This window comes from Neofelis nebulosa, chromosome 1 (genome assembly GCF_028018385.1).
Source record: "Neofelis nebulosa isolate mNeoNeb1 chromosome 1, mNeoNeb1.pri, whole genome shotgun sequence".
NCBI lineage: Eukaryota > Metazoa > Chordata > Mammalia > Carnivora > Felidae > Neofelis > Neofelis nebulosa.
Window position 1 is genome coordinate 106,008,727 of NC_080782.1, and position 23,327 is coordinate 106,032,053.

General features: G+C 45.4%; 1 protein-coding gene across 14 annotated transcripts in view; it reads right to left on the reverse strand.

Moving 5' to 3' along the window:
* Positions 1-6,735: 6,735 nt before the first annotated feature.
* Positions 6,736-23,327, reverse strand: part of MAST4 (microtubule associated serine/threonine kinase family member 4) — a 568,580-nt gene continuing 551,988 nt past the window's right edge. For all 14 annotated transcript variants that reach the window (XM_058730754.1, XM_058730743.1, XM_058730735.1 and 11 more), the window contains 3 exons: positions 15,600-15,736; positions 13,478-13,659; positions 6,736-13,135 (listed from right to left, as the gene is read on the reverse strand). In XM_058730754.1, coding sequence (XP_058586737.1) covers positions 9,255-13,135; positions 13,478-13,659; positions 15,600-15,736 — 4,200 coding nt within the window. In that variant the 3' untranslated portion in view covers positions 6,736-9,254. The remainder of the gene's footprint in view (positions 13,136-13,477; positions 13,660-15,599; positions 15,737-23,327) is intronic.

Genomic DNA, 23,327 nt, shown 5'->3' on the forward strand with positions numbered 1-23,327 from the left:
TGGGAAAACAGGTGCCTGAAAAGGAAGTTTTCCTCAGCTTTCCTGAGGGAGCCCTGGAGAGGCAGTCACTTAAAGATGTGTGTGGAAGAAGTAAGTGCTAGAAATATGAGGAATGGGGACACACCCATCATCCCCCTTTCTTCCTTCCCTGGCCCTAAGGAGGGTGGAACAACATTCCGAGAAGGCCAGTTTGAGCCACTGCTGTACTGGTATTGGCCTTGAGTCTGGCAATGACCGAGACTTTTTTCATTGAGTTTTGGGTTCAGAAGGGACCTAAGGCGGAAGCAGGCATGGCTGCCTTGGCCAGCCTCTGTCAGTGTGTGGAACAGGCAGCTTCCTTACTGGTGCTGCACCAAAGACCCCTCTTTCTAGGGACGTGAAGGCAGTGTTAGTTTATAACTTCAGGCAGCCAACCCTCCCGAGTCAAGAGAGAGAGCATCCCTGCTAACTACACCACCCCATGCTGCCCACTCTTGTGCAAGAGCCATTCACCTTTGAGGATTCAGGCAGGAAGGTAGCAGGACACATAGTTCATTTGTTTTGTTGATTTCATTAATTTGCTTGTACCAAATTAAACGATCAGCTCTGGAAACTCTGGGAACTGTTCCTGGTAGTGACCACAAAGATGCAAAAACCATGCTGTTTCCTCCTTCTCTCCCTTTTCTCTTTATTTCTCTTTCCTTTTTCTTTCTTTGCTGTTTCTTCCCTTCTCTCCTTTTCTCCTTCTCTCTCTGTGCTTCCCTCCTTCTCTACTGGTTTCATGCTTTCCTTCCTTCTTTCATCCATATCATACAGGATGAAACTCAGCACTCTATTAATCCAGTCTAAGACAGAACCAGAATGCACTGAGTTCCCTCGCATTCTAGCAAATTTAAGCTCTTTCTTGACTGCAGGATTTAAGCTGTAGAGACGATATACTAATCGCTGTCTCTACAGACACTCTATAGCCACGTGGTTCTCCGTAATGGTTAATGTGTTAAAACAGAAACAAAAGTACTCTGTGGAATATCTGTGATGCAGATTGCATCACACGATAGATGGTAGGGTCCTAAGCCCTAGCAAAATGTAATTGCCCATCTTGCTTTCATTTATCAGGGGTGTGCCCCTTCCCTGTAATGCAACTTGCTATTCTGTAACTGCACACTGATCTAGGGCTTTGTGACAGCTCCTCTGTTTTAAGCAACAGTAAATTCACCCTACAAAGTCAGAAAGGCAGCTTTTTGATAGCTGCTGTCAATTTTATTGCTTTATCCTGGTTACTAGGATAGAATCTGTAGACACGGTGTGTTTATTGGTTTTATGTATCGTATGTTGTTACTGCTCTGACAAGCTATTCCTATAAAAATGTGTTATTATTGCATGTTGTAGCTCAGTGAGCTGACCCTGCATTTCAAAGTGTACTGAAGCAAATAGCATTGAAGTCCATAAAAGTTGACTGGCCTCCATCACAGAGGACTCTCTGTGTGAGCTGCAATTCCCACAATCTGGTAGCAAATTATACCTTTCCCCAGAGCCAGCAGCCATCACTGCTAACTGAACATAACACAGACACAAACACAGGCATGATCAGTAAAATTTCAAGACAGGAAGCTGTCATACCATTCCTACTTGTCCAATTCCTTAAGAAGTGTCATTTGTAATTTTGAAGTTTACAAAAGTATGAAATAAATGGCTTTTCAATGTTTTTGTGTATTATTATAAGATGCAAGAGGGGTGGTTGACCTTGTTTCTATCTGTCTTGAATGCTAAAGAAAAAATTAACGCGCGTTATGGCAAGAAAGAAGGGATTGGTTCTAAGCAAGTCACAAGTGGGGAACCTGGGTATTTAACTAGAATCAGTTGCCTGGAATATGAAGAGTTAGAATGTCTGTTAGGGGGTGGGGGAGTAAGCTTGAAGGCTACAGGAGAATGGGACAGGCAGGTGTGGCTCCTAGATACTGGTTTATCACCAGAAACATCTGGGCATTCATTATCAAACAGATTCCTCTACCCGCCGCCCTGCCCCATCGCCAGATATTGGAATTTGGTTAGACTGGGGTTGGCACTGGATTCTCCTCCAAATGATTTCACACAAAATATACTTCCTTAAACTTAAGTGTTATCAACCAATGGCAGAGTCATATATAAGGCTCCATGCATCAAATGAGTTGAAGAACTGCTCCATTTTCTATAAGAGGAAATTTTGTAACAAAATGGGTATAAGGGGCTAAGAAGCCTTCAAATCCAAGGGTGAGACATCCCGGGCAGAAAGCCTGTTAGTCTCTTGCCACAACTTCCAGGCCACAAGACTCTGCTGCTAACCTCCCCTGCTCTCCCACCTATGCCCTGTCCCCCACTCCCATTCCATCCCATTACTTACGATATGAAATCATTTACTGGATATTGCGTATTTTAAAAAAGGAAAGAACTAATCTACACAGACTATTTTTAAAAGCCATTATGAAAGACTGTTCATGAAAGATTAAACAGTGAACTTCAGTGAACTTCCTCCTCTCATCCCCCCAAATTTTGATAATATCCTCTAAGCATTTGACTGTTCAAGACAAGGTATTAGAGCCACAAAGGTAAGAAGACAGGTGGCCATTGGTGTAGCCATCTGTCTACTCCTTCTCCCTTCGTGTTCTTTCATGGGCTTTATAAACAGCTTGGGTCTCCCTTTTTTTCTTTATCTGGTCTTTGGAAACAACCTAAATAGCCAACAATAGACACATGACCAAATAAATTAGGGGATGATCTGAACAAATGCAGGGATATTCTATATTCTTGGGTGGGATAACAACATTAGAAACCTGTTGGTGTCACTAGGAAATCGAGAAATATAACTTAAAATGAGATAAAGGTTTCGATCTGTTAGTCTGGCAAAAAAGGAAGAGCTGGATAAAAGCACCGGTGGGATGTGGGGTTGTAGGAACTGCATGCATGGCTTACAGACATAGACTAGTGTAGCCATTCTAGGACCCTCTGACAACAATTAGTCCAGTTAAGTTTGTGGCCCTCGAATTCTGCTAGGGTATATTTCCCAAGAAAATTTCACATCTCCACAATGATATTTAGTGCAACATTATGGAGGGGGAAGTTCAAAGCAGTTTGAGTGTTCATCACAAGGAAAATGGGTAGATAAGTGTAGAAGATGCCCACCATGGGTATGATACAGTAGTCACAAGCAATGGATTAGATACAGCTATGGCAATGTACTTGAATCTTAAACATACAGTGTTGGAGGAGGTCATCAAGAGGACAGGACTACTGGTTGACACATGAGCAGGATCTGGGCAATCAGAGGCTCCTCATGCCCTCCCCTGTCCTTGGAATGTACACTCTACCCCCCATTCCCACAGTGGGAGCTGGTTTCCAGAAGCAGCCTTAAGAAAGCAACATTCTGTTGATCTGGATGGTACACGTGACTGAACCCAGTTATGGCCTCTATATATAAACTGTTAAGATTCTAGCACATGGGTGTAGCGATCTACTTGTCTTGGGGCCACCCAAGGCAAGCCTCATATGTAAGTTTCCTTGCTTATTAAACCTGCCACCTACCAATCTGGAGTGGTCTGCCACTGTCTTCGGTCTCTCCTCCCCCTTCAGGTACAGGGGCCAGTTTCTGGGCCAAGAGAGAGAGCTTGATGGGGAAAAAAAAACAACCCAAAATGACATATTAACATAGCTTTTATAAATTAAAAATACACGCATACAAAACAATATACCAGTATTTTCTAAGAACACAAAAAGATAAACCATGAATTAACATGGCTGCCTAGAGGGTGGGAGGGGGGATAAAAGGAAGTGTGGGGATAAATTAAATGAACTCAGGCATAAGCCGGCTGAGAATTGGTGGGACGACCCAATCGTCTGCATCAGAGGCTCTCGGCTATCTATGCACGTGCACGTGAATGAAAGCAATATAGCACACCCATAAAGTGAAATGCCATGAAGCCATTATGAACAATATTGCACAGTGTATTTATAGACATTGAAATATATTTGTGATTCAATACTAAACAGAAGAGGTCAGCAAACCTCACCTCCATTATTATTTCAGGTTTTTGAAAAAATTAAAAACCTATATAAATTGAAGAATGATGAGCGGCTGGTTGGATGGCAGGGATTCATTTTTCTTCTCTTCTGTATTTCTAATTCGCCTTCAATGACCATGTTATCCAATGAGTTTTGCTGTTTTTTTAAGACTTTTTTGCTTTTTCACAAAGGTGCAAGAAGAATAAAGAGGTCACTGGATGTGAGAATTTACAGATAGCAAAAAAGGAGGCAATCTTTTTCTAAAGCTTTGTGTTTTTATTTTTACTTTATTAAAATAATTTTTTTAGGGGTGCCCGGGTGGCTCAGTTGGTTGGGTGTCCAACTTTGGTTCAGGTCTTGATCTCACGGTCTGTGAGTTTGAGCCCCACATGGGGCTCTGTGCTGACAGCTTGGAGCCTGGAGCCTATGTGTCTTCCTCTTTCTTTGCCCCTCTCCCACTCATGCTCTGTCTCATTCTCTCAAAAATAAATGTTAAAAAAAATTAAAATATACATTTTTTAATTTATCCATTTTGAGAGAGAGAGAGGGAGATTGATTGATTGGGAAAGCCAGCAGGTGAGGGGCAGAGAGAAAGGCAAAAAGAGACTCCCAAGCAGGCTATATGCTGGCTGCAGTGCAGTTCGAACTTATCAACTGGGAGATCATGACAAGAGCTGAAACCATGAATCAGGACGCTTAACCACTGACCCACCCAGGTGCCCCAAGGCTTTGCATTTTTAAATCCAAACGGTCAAAGCCAAGCTTCACCAGTTGCTCTTTTTCTTTGAGGTCAGACAGCTTGTTCTAAGGATGTCCATGTGAACAGAGCAGCAGGCCGAGGAGCTGGGACTTGCACTACAGGGACAGCATCACACAGATGATGTGGATGGGCACCTAGTCCCAAAAAGTAGAAATCTGTCTCCAGCCTGGGAAAGTCACTTTGGCACAGCACTGTGTAACACAGCGCGTGTATTCCAAAGCGCAGAATTTTCAGGCAAAGGATTTTTCTGGAGACAGGTTAGAGCTGGAGGATATGGTGATGCCAGCCTGACATATGAAGACGCAGTAAATGCAACATGCTTGCTTCAGGCATCGTAAGCATCTTCATTCTTCACCTCCTGGCTACTGACAGCCATCTCCGGGCAGTGGGTAATGAAACAGCAGATGAGAATTTGTGAGAGGCTTTCCGCTTTACAATGTTACCAGACTTTCTGTAAAGTGGTATGGGGCAGTACCTAGTAATCATATACAACATATCTTTCTTTTCTCTGTGTCTGAACAGACTTGACTGGCAGGTCACCAAATACATAGGGAACGACAGATTTGGGAGCAGGTTCCCTTTTTGACGTGCTTGCCTGCATCCACGTGTTGGGACAGAGTCCCGCGGCCAGCCTGTGACAAGAGATGGCCATCTTGTCTTTTGGAACACACACCCCTGAAATCAGTAGGAGGATGCTGCTTTTCTGTGAGGATTGCTGCTAAGATTCCCGTCCCGGGTCCAAGGAGTCGGAACTGTCAGAGAACTTGAACCTGAGCCAGACTGACTGACTTTCCATATGCAAAAAGTCATGAAACTGACTTTCAACAACGCATTCTGGGCATTTCTAGCTTTTGTAGATACAGAAGATGTAATATTCACTAGGGTAGAGGTAGAAGACAGGAGGAACACAAATGATCACTTTGAGCCATGAGTTTAACCCATACCGATAGACGGGTAAATAGATTTAGAGTGTTGCCTGACCATTGAGTTCCTTAAGGCCTGGCCGATACAGAGGAAACAAATTTCTATAGTTAATAAAGCTGCACTTTTTCATGTGACATTTGTGTTATGAATCCCCAGATGCTAGATGGAAAATTGCCTGCTGATGAATTAGAATTAATAAAGGAGCCCTACTACAGAGAATAATTAGCTTCCTTGGCTCGTGGTTTCCCACCGATCACCAAACGTGTAATTTTGCACCATATGATTTTTCTGCATGTAAAGAAAGAGACAATGAGATGGCTTAGATCATTCACAGAGGAGCCTAGATCTGAATTCAATTACATGACACCTGGTAATGTTTAGAAAGGTCAAGAGCTTTGCAGCCAGAAAAAATCTGGATTCTAATCCAAATTCTCTTTACAGGGTGTATATTAAACAAACAGCAGAGCCTGTCTGGGCCTGCTTCCTCATCTGTAAAACGGGGATGCCACTATCATCTGGTTTGGGGCTCAAATGAGATGGTAGCTGAAAAGCATCTTGCCCAGCACTATGCACATATTTATATATATAAGGCAGAAAATAAATGTTAGGCTGCTTCTTTCCTTCCTGCCAGTTTCGGTGATTTTTGATGACGAGAAAACACACAGGAAAGGAGGAAATGCAAGATGACAGGGCACAGTGGTAACTGATTGGTAACTGATGGAGGAAGGTAATAGGAGATAATAGGGGAATTGAAGGAGATGGTTTCACTGAGGAAGAGACCGTAAAAAAAATAGTGACCTTGGTGTGGAAGCTGGTAACTTCTGCGGCCAAGGAATAAGGTTGGTACAAAACATAGGAAGGCATTATAGGGAGGCTTAATCTTCAAGAATAGAACATGTTTGTGTAAGCTAAAAAAAAAAAAAAAAAAAAAAAAAAAAAAGCAAACCAGTCCAATTAACAAAAAGCAACCTGCAAAAAACCCATGCTTCCCATAATACACAATATTCAGTAACACTTTATAAGAAAAACATTAGTCATTATCTTTTCATGCTAAATTTTTATTTCAATGTTATGCAACTGCATAAGTATAAATATTTGTTCAATATACAACAATTATGACATCCATAGGGAATTTCTTAGAGAAAATAAGACTGCAAACACTTTATTGCACAGATCCTAACAAACTTTTAAGCTGGTAAATCTACAGCTGGGAGTACTACCAAGGAGCACATCTTACAATCACAGGAGACTGACCAAATAGAACACAGGAGAATTTCTACCAGCTGATTGGAGAGGTTTACAACAACAGACAGGTATTACATGAATGCAACCTTAAGTACTCTTTACCCATCCAAAATGCAAAAACATATTTGGCCAAAATGATAATACACTATACAAAATATACATAAAAATATCATCTGTAAACAAGCAGCTAGTTGTGCTTTAAAGGAAACTGGACAGTTAAAAAGCAAAGGCTGTAAACCATGAACTCCCTCCCCGACACACCTGTCGTGATGTCTGAGTACAGATGATTGGGTTATGACAACTGCCAAACACAGATATGAATTATAAATGTTGAGACCACTTTGGAAACCCATTTAAGTTCTTAAATATGCGTTTCTTCTACCATTTCACAACGTAGTGATGGGGAATGGCTAAAACTACACGGGGGCGGGGGGCGGAAAACAGGGGCAAGGCGGGGGGGACTTTTTGTTCTGTTTGCCAACTCATTTTACAAGGAAGGACAACCCAGCAGTCAGTTAAGTGATGCCTTTGTTTTTGGAGCAGGGTTTACAGCCCTGCTAAATAATTTACAATCCACAGGCTGTGCTTTAGATGAATGATTTAGATACTAAGACATCCGAGGGGGTTTGGGTGCTGAATTTGTGTTTATTGGTAATTGTTTTCCTTCTTGAAAAACAAAACAGAAAATCCTGCTATGGATCCCAAACATCTTATAAATACTTATCTGTGTGTATTTTCTCTTAGTGCCTTAGTACTTAGGTCAGCAAGTGCCGTCTTACAATACAAAACAAGCCTCCAGGACAACTGCAACAAAAACAAACAAAAACCCCCTCAGCACTAAAATGATTTGACGAAGTCTACATATTCCATGGTATACAAAATTTAAATAAGGCTTAGCAAAAGTAAAAAGGACAGTCACATTCAAGCACCAAATAGCTCCACCAAGTCTTTTTTGTTAAAAAACGCTGCTCTTTATTAATACGGTATTTTTTTTTTGCATACAAATAAAGAGATCATGTTATGAAATGTATGGAGCTACTCGATGCATCAGAAATGAATGTGAAACCCAGGAACTTGCTAAAAACAGCAAGCTTCATCTACAACATAAGGCCCCAGCTATGTATTAAAATGTATCTGATGTCCTGATTATTCATTAATATATATGCTATGATGCCAAAATCCACCCCCCTTTCCCTCAAAAATGCAAATTTAAAACCTCTTCCAATGCCTGATGCTTATTACTCAACTTAAGTACTATTGGATCTGCGTGTGGCCAGTAATTTTTCTTTTTGTTCAAGAGCAGGGCTGGCACAAGACTACTACAAAATGTGTGCTTCTTGGACTAGTGACTCATAGCATCAAGGCCTGAGTTTAAGAGCGTGAAAAGAAGGGAAAGTGAGAGAAATAAAGCTGACGTGTGTTTATAGCCTCCACTACACCCAGGGTGAAGACCTGACATATATACCCACAGACAAGGATAACTGGCCTTTCAGACAGTTGGACCCAAGATCAAGTGTCCACTGCGATGACTGTGACATGAATATGGTTAGCTCTGCTTGTTCCGGCCATTCCTAATGGAGGAAGAGTCCAAATGCAGTGATTAGAGTAGTTCTTGCTTTAAGATCTGGAAATCTAGGTAGGCAGATACAGTACTCTCAAAATCTTGGGTGAAAAAGACACACACAAACTCACCATCTACTGTATTTAGGGTTTTCTTTCATCTTGAACTCTACTCAGAATGTTTTAACTTAGAAAAATGTAGTCTTGAAATATTCTCTGAAACCATAGACCAAAACATGTGGGTGGATGTGTATATACACACGAGTATGAGTGTATCCATACTTTTACATACACCCGGTTTTAACCATTTTGCTTCATTACTATGTGATGATAAGTGGTAAAGCAAAAATCCTACTGGAAAAAAAAAGAAAAGAGAAGAAAAGAAAAAGCTGTGGTAAACAACGCCATCAGCAGCAAGGTATCACTCTACATCCCAAACCAAACACATTGCTAGGTATTTACAGAGAAAATCTTTATCCTCAACAACCCTCCACTGTAAAGGTGTTTCTTTATTGTTGTTGTTTTCGTTTTTCGTACAAACCCTCTCTGGTAACAGTGTTATGGGTTACAATTGGGAAGGCAATTGGAAGAAGGTCCCCTCTTTCTGTCTCTCTCTCCCTCTCCCCCTCTGCCTAGGGGCTCCAGGCTCTGCCCGGCGGGCGTTCCCACACAGTGCTGGCTTCACAAGGTAGTCAAGACTCAGGTACACATTCAGGTCGGGTCTCCCCAGTCCGGCCTGGGGCCTGCCCCGTTACGAGGCCTTTTTGTGCGGGCTGCTACGCAAACTCTCTTTCCCCCGCCTCTGCCGCACCACAAAGTCCTTCTCAGAAGAAAGGGCGATGGGCCGGTCAGGGTTTGGAGCTGGGGATGCCTTGGTCACTTCTCTGCCCACGCTCTGTTTCCTAGTCTGAGAGGGCGGGGCTGCGACAGGCTCTTTGCCTTTGGTTTCTCCTGTGGTGGCAGATACCGACAGGGCCCTGTCCCGGTGGCCGGCTCCCCCTGCCACAGGCGGGCTGGGGTGGTGCAATTCCAGGGTGACGGTGGAGCTCCGAAAGGATGGCAGAGAGTCGCTCTTTGTCATGTGGGTTCTGCCATCGCCCCCGGGCAGGGTCTTAGCCGCAGCCCCGCTGGCCTTGGCCAAAGACGCGTCACCGCTAGCTGCAGCAGCCTCTCGAGCCCCGGGTCTGGCCTCAGGAAAGCTGGAGGAGGAGCTCAGAGACTTTTCTGGGAGGGCAGTGGATCGAAAAGAACTCTGTCCGGTGGCCGAGGGCGACCGTTTCATGCCGCTGGGCTTGCCTGCCTCAGTCAGCGGCTTCTGGGGACTCAGCACTTTCCCCTTGGCCTCTGGCAAGCCTTTCCCCACAGCAGCTGCCGGCCTCTCTGGGCCTTTTGGCCGGGCCTCGCCGGGTGCCGGGGAAAGGCTGGCCTCAAGCTTCCCGCTGTCTGCTGGAACGTAAAGTGCTTCAGTGCATTTCTTCCCCTCAGACTTCCTGTCCGTGGCGGTGGCAGCCTGTGAACTTGGACTCCTGTCTGTCTGTCTGCACACAGCGGGGCAATCTTTCACAGTGGATGGTTTGGGGTGCTTTGGAGACACGTTTTGCTTTTCACTGACAGGGGCAACTTTCTGGTCCGCCGATTCACCCCCTCCTGGGTGTCCTTGCTGCGGCAGATGCGTGGGCTTCTCTGGTGCCTCTGGGGACCGCCTGCCACTGGTGGCTTTTATCTTAGGGTCTAGAGGACCCCCTTCGGTGAGCAGCGGAACTGAGGGTCCACTTCCTCCCTGGCTAATCGCATTGGTGGCTGTGTTCTGGGAGCCTGGGAGGGCAGGGAAGGCCTCCAGCACACCCTTACTGCTGTCCTTCCCCTCTCGGCTGGGGCCGAGCTGCGGCTGGGCCGCAGCCTCTCTGCCTGCTGCAGGCCCAGCGCTTGGCTTCTGGGAGGAGAGGGCCTTGTCAGGGTGCTTAGACTTTGCGGGGCTGGAGTCGGGGCCAGGCCCAGACTTGGGGCTGCTGCTTTCACCATGCACTGCAGCGGGCCTGGGAGGGCCCTGGAGGCCCAGGCTGGGCTCTGTAGTACAGGGCTTGCCCCCCGGCTCTCTGCCTGAGGAGTGGCTTGGGGAGCTGCAGTGCTGCTGAGTGGCCAGGCTGGGCAGTTCTTTGGTCACCAGCGGGGGCTGAGAGCTGCTGCTGACGTGCTTCTGTAGAGGCTGTTCTTTCCTTTCCGGTTCCTTGGGACCGTCTTTCGGCAAGGATGGGAAAGCAGAGAGCTGGGCTTCCTTCCCACGTTCAGTGCCCGGTGGCTGCAGGGACCACCGGCTGGGAGGAGCTTCTAGCTGGGGTTCCGGGCCACCTCTTCCTCTGCCCAGCTCCCTCTCACGAGGAGTCCCTGCTGACTTCAAAGAGGAGTCCTCCCTCGCCAGGGGCCTCACCTCATCTCGGCCATCTCTGTGGTTTGTTTTCCCACAAGGTACCCATGCTTTCTCCAGGGCTTGGGTCTGAGTGTAGGAATCTGGACGGGTCCTTTCCCCAGAGGGGAGATTTCTGGAATTGTCACTGGTTTTAGCAGCTTCTGGAGGATACAACTCCACAGAGGTATCCCTGTGGGAGTCAGGTCTCACAGCGGACCGCTCGCTTCTGGCCGTGGAAGGGCCCCTTTCAGAGGATTCCCTCCCACTCGGCTTCTCTCTTGAGGCGGTACCTTCAGGCAGCAGCAGGCTGCGTGACCTGGATGGGTCTGCGCTGTGGGGGTTCAACCCCAGGGAGGGGAGGAGTTTGGTGTCAGGGCTATGGTTTTGGTGTTTGCTGGGGCCCCCCTCTCTCCGCTGGGGATCGCTTTCCATGACCGTCACTGTGCTCTTGGCTGCATGGGAAGCTTTCCTATCCCGCTTTAGCTCTGGGTCAGAGCAAGGCACGGGAGCTGCTGGTGAATTCTGGAGACCCCGACTGGGGGGTGGGAACCGGGGCTCCAGCAGGTAGGACTTATTAATCCTGAAGCCAGCAGGGGAAGGCTCCCTCGGACCCGCTGTCTCACCCTTCTTGCCCCCGGTGCTGGGGAGAGCCGGTGGCACAGAGGGCCTCACATCACTGGCCGGGCTGGGGCTCTGTGCAGGCTCCGGGGAAGGCAGCTCTGTCTTGGAGGCCTGAGGTCCAGACAGGAGAGCAATATCCAAAGTGCCCTCAATTGGCTTCAGGCAGGACACAGACCTACCTTCCAGTTTATACTCAGAAGGGCTTTTCCGGACGGGTGACTCAGGAGCAACCAAGCCCGGCTTCTCTACTCCACCGTCCACCCGCCCAGCTAGTGCCTTGAGAGGGACAAAGGAGACAGTGCTGATCTGAGCCGTGTGGGCACTGCTCATGAATGCTCGGCTCTCAGAGGCCACTGGGGCCTCCTGCTGTCCACCCATGGACCGGACGGGGTTCCCGGGCAGGCTTTCGTGGGCACTAGACGTCAGCTTGGGCTTGAGCACAGTGCACAGGCCGTCATCTTTGTCTTCAAGTGACATTTTCTTTCGGAGGTAATCGATGTTGGCCAGTTTGCTGTCTAACTTCTCACATCGGAGACACTCCTTGGCCTGGGAGGACTTCTCCGTGTTTTCACCCTTCCCAGAGCTGGACCTATCAGCCGAGTGGCAGAGAGTGTCCTGGAGGGTGCCAGGAGCAGAGGTGCGCTTGAAGTCACAGATGCCCTGGCTGTGGTCCCCAGGTGCCGGGCCATGGCCAGCCGCTGCCCCTTCCGAGGTCACTCCCTCGCTGGCCCGAATGCTGGCCTGCTTGTGAAGAGCCCCTTTCAGCAGGCTGCCCACGGATGGGGCCTCCTGCAAGGCCACTTTGTTATCAAAATGATTTGACCTTTCTAAAGCCTTTGGATAGATTTTCTTCTCTCTCTCTTCCAGCCTAAAAGTAGAGAGGTTTTCTAAATCACTCCCAAGTCCATGGGATTTCTGGTGGGGTTCTTGTTTCTCTGGGAGACCATCTGGCTTCTTCACCACCACCTTGGCCTTGAGCTTCTCTCGGTCCAGTTCATCCACAGACTCCTGTCTTCCCAGCTTCCGGGAGACAGGACGCTTCAGGCAGCCTTGCTCCACAGGCCTGGCGCGGCTCAGGGAAGGGGCATCACACACATTCTCCTCCAGGCTCTGCAAGGTCACTTCCCGCGGAGGCTGTTCCCTCGGCACCTCCTCCTGGGTCACCTCCAGGCTGTGTTTGCGGGAACACAGGTGCTTCTTGTCGCTGCCATAGGAGGGAGACAACTTCTCCTCTGACTGCACGCGCTTGAGCAGTGGGGACCTCGGGGGCTCTGCACTCTTGGGCCTCACAATATGCCTGACGATGGTGGGAGGGGAGTGCATTTTGCTGGGAAAAGCTTGAGCGATCTTGGAATTGCCAAGAGAGTGTCCCAACAGAGGGGATGGTGACCGCTGAGGGGAGGTGGGCTGTGGTGTTGGAGAGGGGGTCCGGGCCAGTGGGGAGAGGGGGATGCTGCCAGCCGACTTCCGCCTTCCAGAACGGTAGCGCTGTCCGCTGAGTTTGGGGGCCAGACCATGTAGGGTGCTGGGCCGGATGTGTCCTGACCCCGCTGGGGAATTGGGAGCACTAGAGCTTGGGGAGCTGCTCTGAGAGGAGTTAGTACCTGGGGGTGGGAAACAAAAAGCCATGAGCAATGGACTCCATCCCTTTTCTTTCCATGCTTCCAACCCAAATGGTTGTAGGTCGGGTCAGATCAAGGTCAGCAAATTGTCTTAGCATCTAACTCTATTGAAAAAATGCTTTTCAGGTAAACCTCCCCCCACATCAGGGTTCAACCCCGTATTTCCTGCCTTAATGGTCTAAATAGACGTATCTTATGACTATCCTTTCATTTACACCTTCTTTCATTACGCTGGAATAAGCCTCCCATCCCTCAGGAGCTCGGATAGTGACTCTGACCTCCTCCCACCTCTCCCCTACTGTCTGGGCCAGAAGACTCACTCACCTGATGGGAAGTCAGGGGTGGAGCGATAGCTGGGCGTGGGGGACCGGGGAGACAAGCTGTGCGTTGGGGAGCCTGGGAGGCTCTCCCCTGATGACAGGGACCGGTTCAAACAGGAGAAGCTTCGGCTGGTGTGGAGTAAAGGAGAAGGCTGCTTGGCTAGTTTTTTAAAAAGGGATCTCCTCCTAGAGCGGAAATAAAAGCAAAGGAATCAGATTCTACATAGAGGGCCCCTCTGTCTCCCCACAATGTGGGTGTACTCAGTTTCACACCTCTGTGCCAGCACAGTGACACGGTGCCAGACCCCACACTAAGGTGTAGGTTCCCACTCCCATATTAACAACCTTATGACTCAGAAAAGAAGGGTCTTTGCTAATGTACAACGGAAGCTCTCTTAATTCCGAATACTTTAAGAAGAAGCGACAAAATAGGAAGAATAGAAAACATAGGAAATATATATTCATTTATTTATCTGTCAGGGTTATGAGGAGGGTGTTTTGTACCCACAGCTGTTTGCTGTGCTTATTCCACTGTGGGTTCTTGAATATTCCTAATGACCATGTAGGCGGTACATTTACATAGAAAAAGCGACAAAGGTGAACTGAAGCTTATCATATCAGCAGGGCACCACACACTATATAGCTGCAGCAGAAGCAAGTGAGTATTTAGTGCTCAACAAGCTTATCTTAAAGGGGGGAAAAAAAAACTTCTGATGACTTAGAAGTACACGTGGCTGTAGAGAGCTCTTTCACCTTTAAGGTCAGGCAAGCCTCACTCCCCGCCAGTGAGCTTAAGCAAAGGTTTACATGCTGCTACACCCCTTTGAAACAGTGTGTTCTGTTTAACTTAAAGCACAATCAAAATCTAAAGCACACTTTAAGAAAAGTGTATGAATCAGTCATTAATACAAAAGACCACACCAAAGAATTCGTGTGTGTGCTTTATTTGAGTTTAATAAATGCAATAAATGTACTTGGGTTAAACAATGAAATCATTTTATCAAGTTCCTAATGACAGACAGCAACTCCCCTGCTCGGCCCTTGGCCCACTTCCCAGAGAAACCGCTTTCTACTCCTTTAGCTACTTCTCCTATTTGTCTGCATATTGCTAAGTTATCTCGTTAAGTTTTCGTTTTTCAATTTTAGAAACGATCTACTGATTTCCTAGGACAGAAGATGAGAGTTAGGCTCTTACACAACCCCCTTCCACCTTCTGACCAAATACACTTCCCCCTTTTCTATGCCTCCCTCTAGAGCTAAAACAAAACTTTCAGTTAGAAAAGAGGCGGAGCTTTTCTTTTATATTCTAAACACTGTTCACAGCTAGGCCATGCGAAGCATCATTCCATTTCCTTTCTTGCAGGACTTTGTCTTTCCTGGAGTGAATAAGCACCCCTTTTTCATTTGCTTCTTTCTCCACATTTCTGTCATCAAAACCCCTCTTACTACAATCAGACACATTAGATCCAAGCGGGCCAAACGGGGATGCTGCTGTGGTGTCACATGGGGAGCCCATCCAGACAGGTGCCTGGCAAGAAATGTCCCCACCAGAAACACACACACACTCATCTTGCCGGCGTCTGCAGAGAGTACAAAAGGACTCACAGCACCTCCCAGATCACAAATGTGTAAGCCAGTTACATCTACAGTCAGTAAAACAAAAACCTTTATTTTTAAGCTTATGTGGATGCTTTTTAGATATAGTTATTTTAGAGTATCTGGCATTTAAAAAAATAGCAATTGTTAAAAAAAAAAAGCAATCGTTTGTTCTCAGATAATGTAAAAGACATTACTGAGTGTACATTTAATGCTAAAAACTGCCTGAAGGTCTGGGGCCTCACATTCAACTCACCTGAAATCCAACAAACAGCAAAGCACTGGTCATGGTACTCATACAGGAAAAAAAAAAATGCAATCTGAATTCTTCTGCTACCTAACTATGTAAATCTTTTCACTGTGAAAAATGCTGTTATGAATGTGAACTTTAATGTATTAATATTTGAACCACAGCACCAAATTTCTCACAGAAAAATGAGTCTTTCCCATATATAATTGTTTAAATTAAGGAGTAACTTTCGTCCAACATGGGCATATTAAAACCCCACAAAAATCCTGCTTTAACTAACCTTTCTAGACTTTCTTTCTTCTTAGATTTCTTGCTCCGCCTCACCATCCGGCTCTTACAGCTATTTCTCCTGGCTGGTCCCGTTTTGATGGATGTGTTTTCAAATGGGGTGGTGGTGATTGAGACCTTATTTCCACTCTATAAAAAAAAATGGGGTGCTATTAAAGGGAAAATCTGGGAGCACACAGGATCAGAAGTGGGAAAGCACGTTCAAAAACAAATAAAGATACATAAGGACATACATACAAGAGCCTTCCATGTCTAAATAGCCTTTTAAGCAGTGGCACCCTGAGAGAACACGAAGGCAAAATGTCCGGATTCTTTGAGAGGGCAGGCTCTGGACTCCACAGATGTGGGTTCAATCCAAGTTCTATGCCCTGAGCAGGTTGCTTCTCCTCTCTGTGCCTCAAACACTTGCACTATCCAGCAGTAGAATCACACCTATCTCACAGGGGCTCGTGCGTGGATTACCCGGGATGGAGTTTGTAAAGCCTGCAGCACCAAGTATGACAGAGGCAAAGGACTCTATAAACAACAGTGATCTTCATCCATATGTAGTTAAGTATAAATGAGTCCAGGGGCTGTCTGTTGTTGGTTGATTTATTTTTCTTTTTTCTCCTTTTTGTGTTTTTCCTTTGACCTAGAAATCATAGACCAGCAAAACTGAAAGAGACTTTTATTTTTAATTATTTTAAAAGATTCCTTTGCTGGCACCATAAAACCTGTCAGCTTGCAGAGCTGGGAAGTTTACGCCAGCGAGTACAAAACAGCCTTTCTTTAACCAGGTCATGTATGGGGAGGTAACTCCTGGTAGAATTCTGGGACTTTCACTCAGTGCTGGGACAGGGCTTGCCGGGCAGGCCCTGGAGGTCGACAGAAGAGTGGAGTCAGAAGCTAGGCTGAGGGGCGCCCTGGGCAGATGGTAGAACTGATCCCCTTTGCTGCAGCATTAATGACTTCTTCTTGAATTTCTTAATAACCAGGGGAAAAACATGTCCTTTCAAAGTCACAGATGGCCCCGATTACCTCAAAAAGATAAGAAATATAAGGAGCAGGGTCTTTTAAAAGTTCTATACCCAAAAAACGCCTAGCAATTCAGCTGTAAGTGGTACTAAGAGATGGGGAGTTAAGTGTGGTGGGGGCAGGGACCAAACCAATGGGGATTGATTGTTTTAATGTTAACATCTACCCCCACCACCAGCTCCCGCTGCTCCAATTTGGGAAGTAATACATGACATTATAAGAAGAAATTGTAAAGTATAAGTAAAAATAAAAATCATTGAGAAACTTATTGCCAGCTAACACTGGTAATACTTCAGTATATTTCCTAATCTTTTTTTAGGCATGTATGAATTACGCATGCACACAGTCATACGTTGTCAACAACTTTAATCTTAATTAATCTAATATTTAGTTTTATGTTGTTTTTCCATTTCTCATTATAGAACTTGAAAAACCTTCCCCACATCACTGAATAGTCATTAAGAACATAATTTTGGGGGCATCAGGGTGGCTCAGTTGGTTAAGCATCCAACTTTGGCTCAGGTCATGTTCTCATAGTTTGTGGGTTCAAGGCCCATGCAGGGCTCTGTGCTGACAGATCGGAGCATGGAGCCTGCTTCAGGTTTTGTGTTTCCCTCTCTCCCCACCCCCCCACCCCCCACCATTAGTGCTCTCTCTCTATCTCTCTCAAAAACATTAAAAAGTTTTAAAAAACTTAATTTTTTTTTTTGCTGTATAATATTCCATGAGATGGGTAAATCAAAATTCAACTATTTTCCTACTACTATTATTTCCTACGTTTCAGTACTTTTAAGACTTGCCATAAATATCATCCTCCATAAATCATTGTCCTAGTCTCTGTCATTTCCCTTAGATTACATATGTGAATCAAAGGGTCTATCCAAACTTTTAAATTTTTTATTTTAGAGAGAGAAAGTGCATGAAAGGGAAAGAGGGGTGGTGTGGGCGGGGAGAGGGAGAGACAGAAAGAAAGAGAGACAGTGAGAGACAGAGAATTCCAAGCAGGCTCCACACCCAGTGCAGAACCTAATGTAGGGTTCAATCCCATGACCCTGGGATCATGACCTGAGCTGCTATCAAGAGTTGGACGCTCAACGGACTGAGCCATCCAGGTGCCCTAAACCTCTTAAAGACTCTTAGTATATACTAATACACTATTTTCCAGAAAGTTTATGTCAATACATACTTTTGCTGGCAGCACATAAAGACTTTTCTTACCACAGGTTTGTCAGAACTGAGTATTAATGTTAAACACATTACCAATTTTATACGAATAAATTGCAACGAGTTTTAATCTTCATTCTTTGACATTGTCTCATTTATTTTGGTCATTCCTATTTTTTTTAGGAAATGACCTGTTCATGTCTTACATCCACTTTCGTGTCAGTAAGTTTAGTATTTTATGAATGATTTTAGAGGTTTTTTTGTGTGTGTATTTAAGAACATGTAATCTCACACCTAATGTCGTAATTGTAAAAAAAAAAAAAAAGATTTGAGCTGGAACAAAAGAAAAAAAATATTCTGCAAGAACAAACTGTACGTTCTATATGCAAATGCCAAAAGTTCGAAAATAAACCCTTATCTGACAAAGATTGATTCCATTTCTTGTTTAAACAGAACATTCAGCTTAAAAGCATGAAAGGCCTATGAACGGAGGTTGTGTGGAAGGAGATCTTCTCTGCACAAATTGAGGGAGGCCATACTACAATTTCAGTTTCTCCTATATGCCTTAAGTGAATGAAAAAGTAACAAATATGGCTGGAGTTCATCTTTCACTGCAATTCTTTCAATCCTTTTCCACATTCATACACAGAGTAGACACAGACAGCCATCATATGTCCACTGGGGCTGTCCCACTGTGCACGTCACTGAGCCTGAATCCAATTCCACCCTTTCTAGCATAATTCACCAATGGTTTTTCTATCTTTATCTATAAGAGGCTAACAAGGCCATTCAGGCTTTTTAAAGCACATTTTGAGCATTAAAGCATTATTTCCATATATTCTGCCACTTTATTTTCACCACCAAATTATGAGGGCTGTTTTGTTTTGTTTTTGTCTTTTTTTTTCTAATACGACCTTGTGAGGTGAGAATGGATTGTTACCCTTCATTATAGATGAGGAAAACAGATTCAGGGATGCTGAGTTTCCTCTTTCTCAGGGTCACAGAGCCCATCTTAAGAGCCCACACCTGGCTCTCTGCCCCTCACCCCCACTGCCTGCTCCTCACAGGCATGGCGTGACCTGATCGTCCGCCACCTTTCCTGCCCCTGGCAGAGTAGATGGCTTAGACTTAACGGGTGGTGGCAAAGGAACCAGGCTCTGGACAATATAGGGAATGATCGATGCATCAGACTGTCAAGAAGAAACGGAAGACATATAAAAATAGCATAAACGTTGTAGGAAATAAAAATAAATGATGAACAAATCTCATCAGAAAAGTTACAGCCAGGGTTTTTAAATCAGAGCACATCACTGCGTTCTGTACAAATGTTCCCTTCCCCTATTAAAAACCAAACCCAGTTTTCTCTTTCTTGTTTCTATATATGGCAGAGGACAGTTTGCTTGACCTATACACTCAGAAAACTTCCCTAAGGAGGAACTACAGACACTCAAGATGCAGAGTGCAAATATTTCACTGAGAGCATTAACGATCATGCAAATGGTAAATGACGGGAAAAATAACTTAATCCACAATAGGGTGAGAATCGTAAAGCCTGCCACCTGGTGGATCCATCGGCTACATAGAGGGCTGCCTGAACTCAGTGCAATGTGTCTTACTGGGTCAATTTATCCTCAATACATTCTTCTGAAGGAGCGAACTCTTGTAAGAGAAATTCTGTGGCACTTGTTTAAAAAAACAACAACAAAAAATGGTGCCGGCGGATTGTTAAGTGTTCAATTTGTTCACTTTTACTGTAAACTGTTGGTATAAACTGTGCACGGTGCGAGGGAAATTATTTTAAGCTGGCTGAACTGAATACAATCGCAGGCTAACCATCTCTTCCTCTCAGTCTGGCTCCAGGTTAACTTCTCAGTTGGCCTTGGATAGACTATTTTTACATTCCTTTCTCTGCGACATGCACATGGGGAATGTCACGCTTTCTGCAGGCCTAGGTCTTTGCTGTGACTCACATCCTCCACAATCCAGCCCCAGCCAGCCTGCACACTCCATCCCATATACAAACCCAGGCTCCAGTCACTCTAGTTTGATTTGTGTACCTCAAGCACTCTGAGCTTTCTTGGCCTTGCATTTGCACACACCCTCTTTGTTCTGCTGAGCCCACCCTGCACTCCCTTCCCATACACTAACTCTCCACCCATCCTTCACAGCCCTGAACAGATAACCCCTGTTTCATCCCCCCTGGGAAGCCATCTCTCCTTCAGAATGTGGGCTAGATTTACAGTCGGCTCCTTATGTTTAACACTTTGTAGACTTGGTTTCGCCACTGGTTTTCCACGTACTCTGGTGGACTCATGCCAAGTACGGGCTCCAAAGCCACACTGTGGGGTGCAAATCCTCTTTTCTGCTCCTTCCTAGCGGGTAGCCTTGGGCTGCTTTGTTAAATTTCTGCTGCTTTCTTCATCCGTAAAATGGGAACAATGTTGTTTACAGGACCTGCTTCACAGCAAGTGAGGATTATAGGGGTTCAGCTACGTAAAGCACTATTACCTAATATTCTTATGTGTTGTCTCTTGTGCAACTGACCTTTCAGTATCTAACACAACGCTCTGCACGTTTTTAGGACTTGGCGAGTATGTAAGGATGGTCATAATGACACTATTTGATGGCCTCCATTTTCACATCTAAAGGCTCCCCAGAGTTCATAGAAAGGAAATTCGTGAAGCAGGGACTAATGAAGTTTTAGGGCTGCTTTTATGTGCTGGGTATTTAAACTAATACTATCCCAAAAGAGCAATCTGGTTTACTTGAGAGTTTCCCAGATTAGAGAGGTTAAGCTGGGCATGTTATCATGTGTGTCAATACGGACTCCATCCATCGCTACAGTGAGTGCACAGAGATTTCACTGCTCTTACAAAGTTCTTTTAGAAAGCTGCCCAAAAGCAGAAAGGAGGGGATCACCTCCTTGCGGCAGGACCAGTGTGAGGCAAAGCTGAAGGAGCACACAGGAAGGGATTCTCAGAGCCAATGGGGAAGTGAACTGGAGAAACACATTGATTCTGTAATTCCATAGATCTATGATGAGAAGTGACTTTGGACAAGCTTCCCTGTGGATATGAGTTAGTGCTCCCATAGCAGGTCTGCTTGGAAGGTGTGAGAGTAAACGAGACCACATGTGAAGACGTCAAATGTGGAAAATGCTTACTCCGTTTGCAATCTGAAAGATATTGTACTGCATATGAACTTCTAAACAGATATACAGCAGCCTCAAGCGATGGCTCTTCCACCTTTTTCCTAAGGTGCCATGACATTTCATGAAGTAGTTCGCAAGTATAGAACACGAAATCAAGAGGGGTGCTTGGGTGGCTCAGTAGGTTGAGCGTCTGACTTCAGCTCAGGTCATGATCTCACAGTTCGTAGTTTGAGCCCAACGTTGGGCTCTGTGCTGACAGCTCAGAGCCTGGAGCCTACTTCGGATTCTGTGTCTTCCTCACTCTCTCTCTGCCTCTGCCCCGCTTGTGTGCTCATGCTTGCTCGCCCTCTCTCAAAAATAAATAAACATTAAAAAAAAAACAACATCGGGGCGCCTGGGTGGCGCAGTCGGTTAAGCGGCCGACATCAGCCAGGTCACGATCTCGCGGTCCGTGAGTTCGAGCCCCGCGTCGGGCTCTGTGCTGACAGCTCGGAGCCTGGAGCCTGTTTCGGATTCTGTGTCTCCCTCTCTCTCTGCCCCTCCCCCGTTCATGCTTTGTCTCTCTCTGTCCCAAAAATAAATAAAAAACGTTGAAAAAAAAAAAAAAACAACAACATCAAGTAAACAGTATCCGAGAATACCAAAATATAGCCACTACCCTGATGTTCCATGAGTGATGTCACGAGGATGCCCAGTGTTGATCCTACTCCCTTTACATGCTGTCCAAGAACCGCTGTTTAAATTTGGAAGAAAGCTGCATGATTACACAGTTCACTGGAAAGATAATTAAATCCCTCGTATCCTTTTTGTTTCATTACATTGGTCGCTCCTCTCGAGTGCTTCCTTTATGAAGCAGAGGCAGGACCCTCTGCTTGGCTCTGCGACAGAACAGGCCATGGCTCCGGAGGGTGCCAAGGCTCTCCAATATGGCTTGTTTACACAGTTTCAGAGACACACTGACTAGATCCAGGAATCAAGGTGCTCCCTAACCAGAGGAGGACAAAACTGTATGAATGGGATTGGATTTGGCTAAGACACTTTGCCAGACACCTTCAGGAGAAATATACATTCAAATTTCACAGAAGCAGGCTTTAAAATCCACGATCATATCTAACACTCCATAAAATAAATTATGGAAATAACCAAATGTCTCAGCAAGATAAACAAATGCCTATTTTCTAAAGATATATACACTTCAGTTTATTATTTCTTCTTCTGATTTTATGAGCAGACCCAGGAAGTGATAGGAAGATAGGCTGTGGATGAAGCGATGTTGCATGTAACATAATACTGTTACAAAGAAGGTAGAGAGCCAAGCTGATGTTACCAATGAAAATCCCTTGACCTTCTTTTAAATGCTAATGCGAAGACTGGAAAAAGCTCTAGCAGGATGAATAACAACTAAGAAAACCTCACTGTAATACACAGACTTATTATCTAAAAGAAAGGGTGAGCTCCTAGAACAGATCAAGGAGCGTTTTAGAGACAAACAACACTTGTGTCTGCCTACTTCGGAGGAGCCTAACCTACTTCAGAGGAGCCTAAGGCATGTGTATTGGATATGAAGACAGAGGGAGGGAAAAATCCAAAACAATCTTCCTGGACTCTTACTCACAAAAGGTCAAGGGGCACCTGGGTGGTTCAGTCAGTTAAGCATCTGACTCTTGGTTTCGATTCAGGTCATCATCTCACGGTCTGTAGGTTCAAGCCCTGTGTGAGGCTCCACGCTGTCAGCACAGGATTCTCTCTCCCTCTCTCTCTGGCCCTTCCCAGATCTCACGCTCTCTCAGAATAAGTGAATAAACTTAAAACAACAACAACAACAACAACAACAACAACAACAACAACAACAACAAAGGGGTCTATCTGTGAGCCAGCAATGGGGCACCCCTGGACCATAGGAGCAGGTACTGTGAGAGAATCTGCTGGTCAGACTCATGAGTCTTTATAACCCGTCCAGAATTTTGTCTTGCAAAGCCCGAAGTACTATCAGGTGACTTTCACAGACAAGGGATCCCAATGCCCTGCCTCCCATTTCTTGGATTCTTACTATGAGAGAGTTGTTCCACACCAGGTGGACAAAGAATATTACCAGGGACAGATGGTGATCTAAACTGAAAACCTCAGGTTGTACCCACGGTGTCAACTCTTTCTGTTCAATAGCCATACTTGAAAGTATAGACTAACCCCAGCCCTTTCAAGCTGACTGACAAACTGAACGGCCTGCATATTAAGACATGAGTCAAGACCAACAAAAGTAGAAGTGGGGTATTTGACCCCTTCCATGGTAACTTTTGGAAAGAAAGCAAAAGAGGACCCCAGCATTCACCTCAATTCCACGAACATTTATTGCATACCCACCTGTATATCCCAGGTATTGGGTAAATGCTG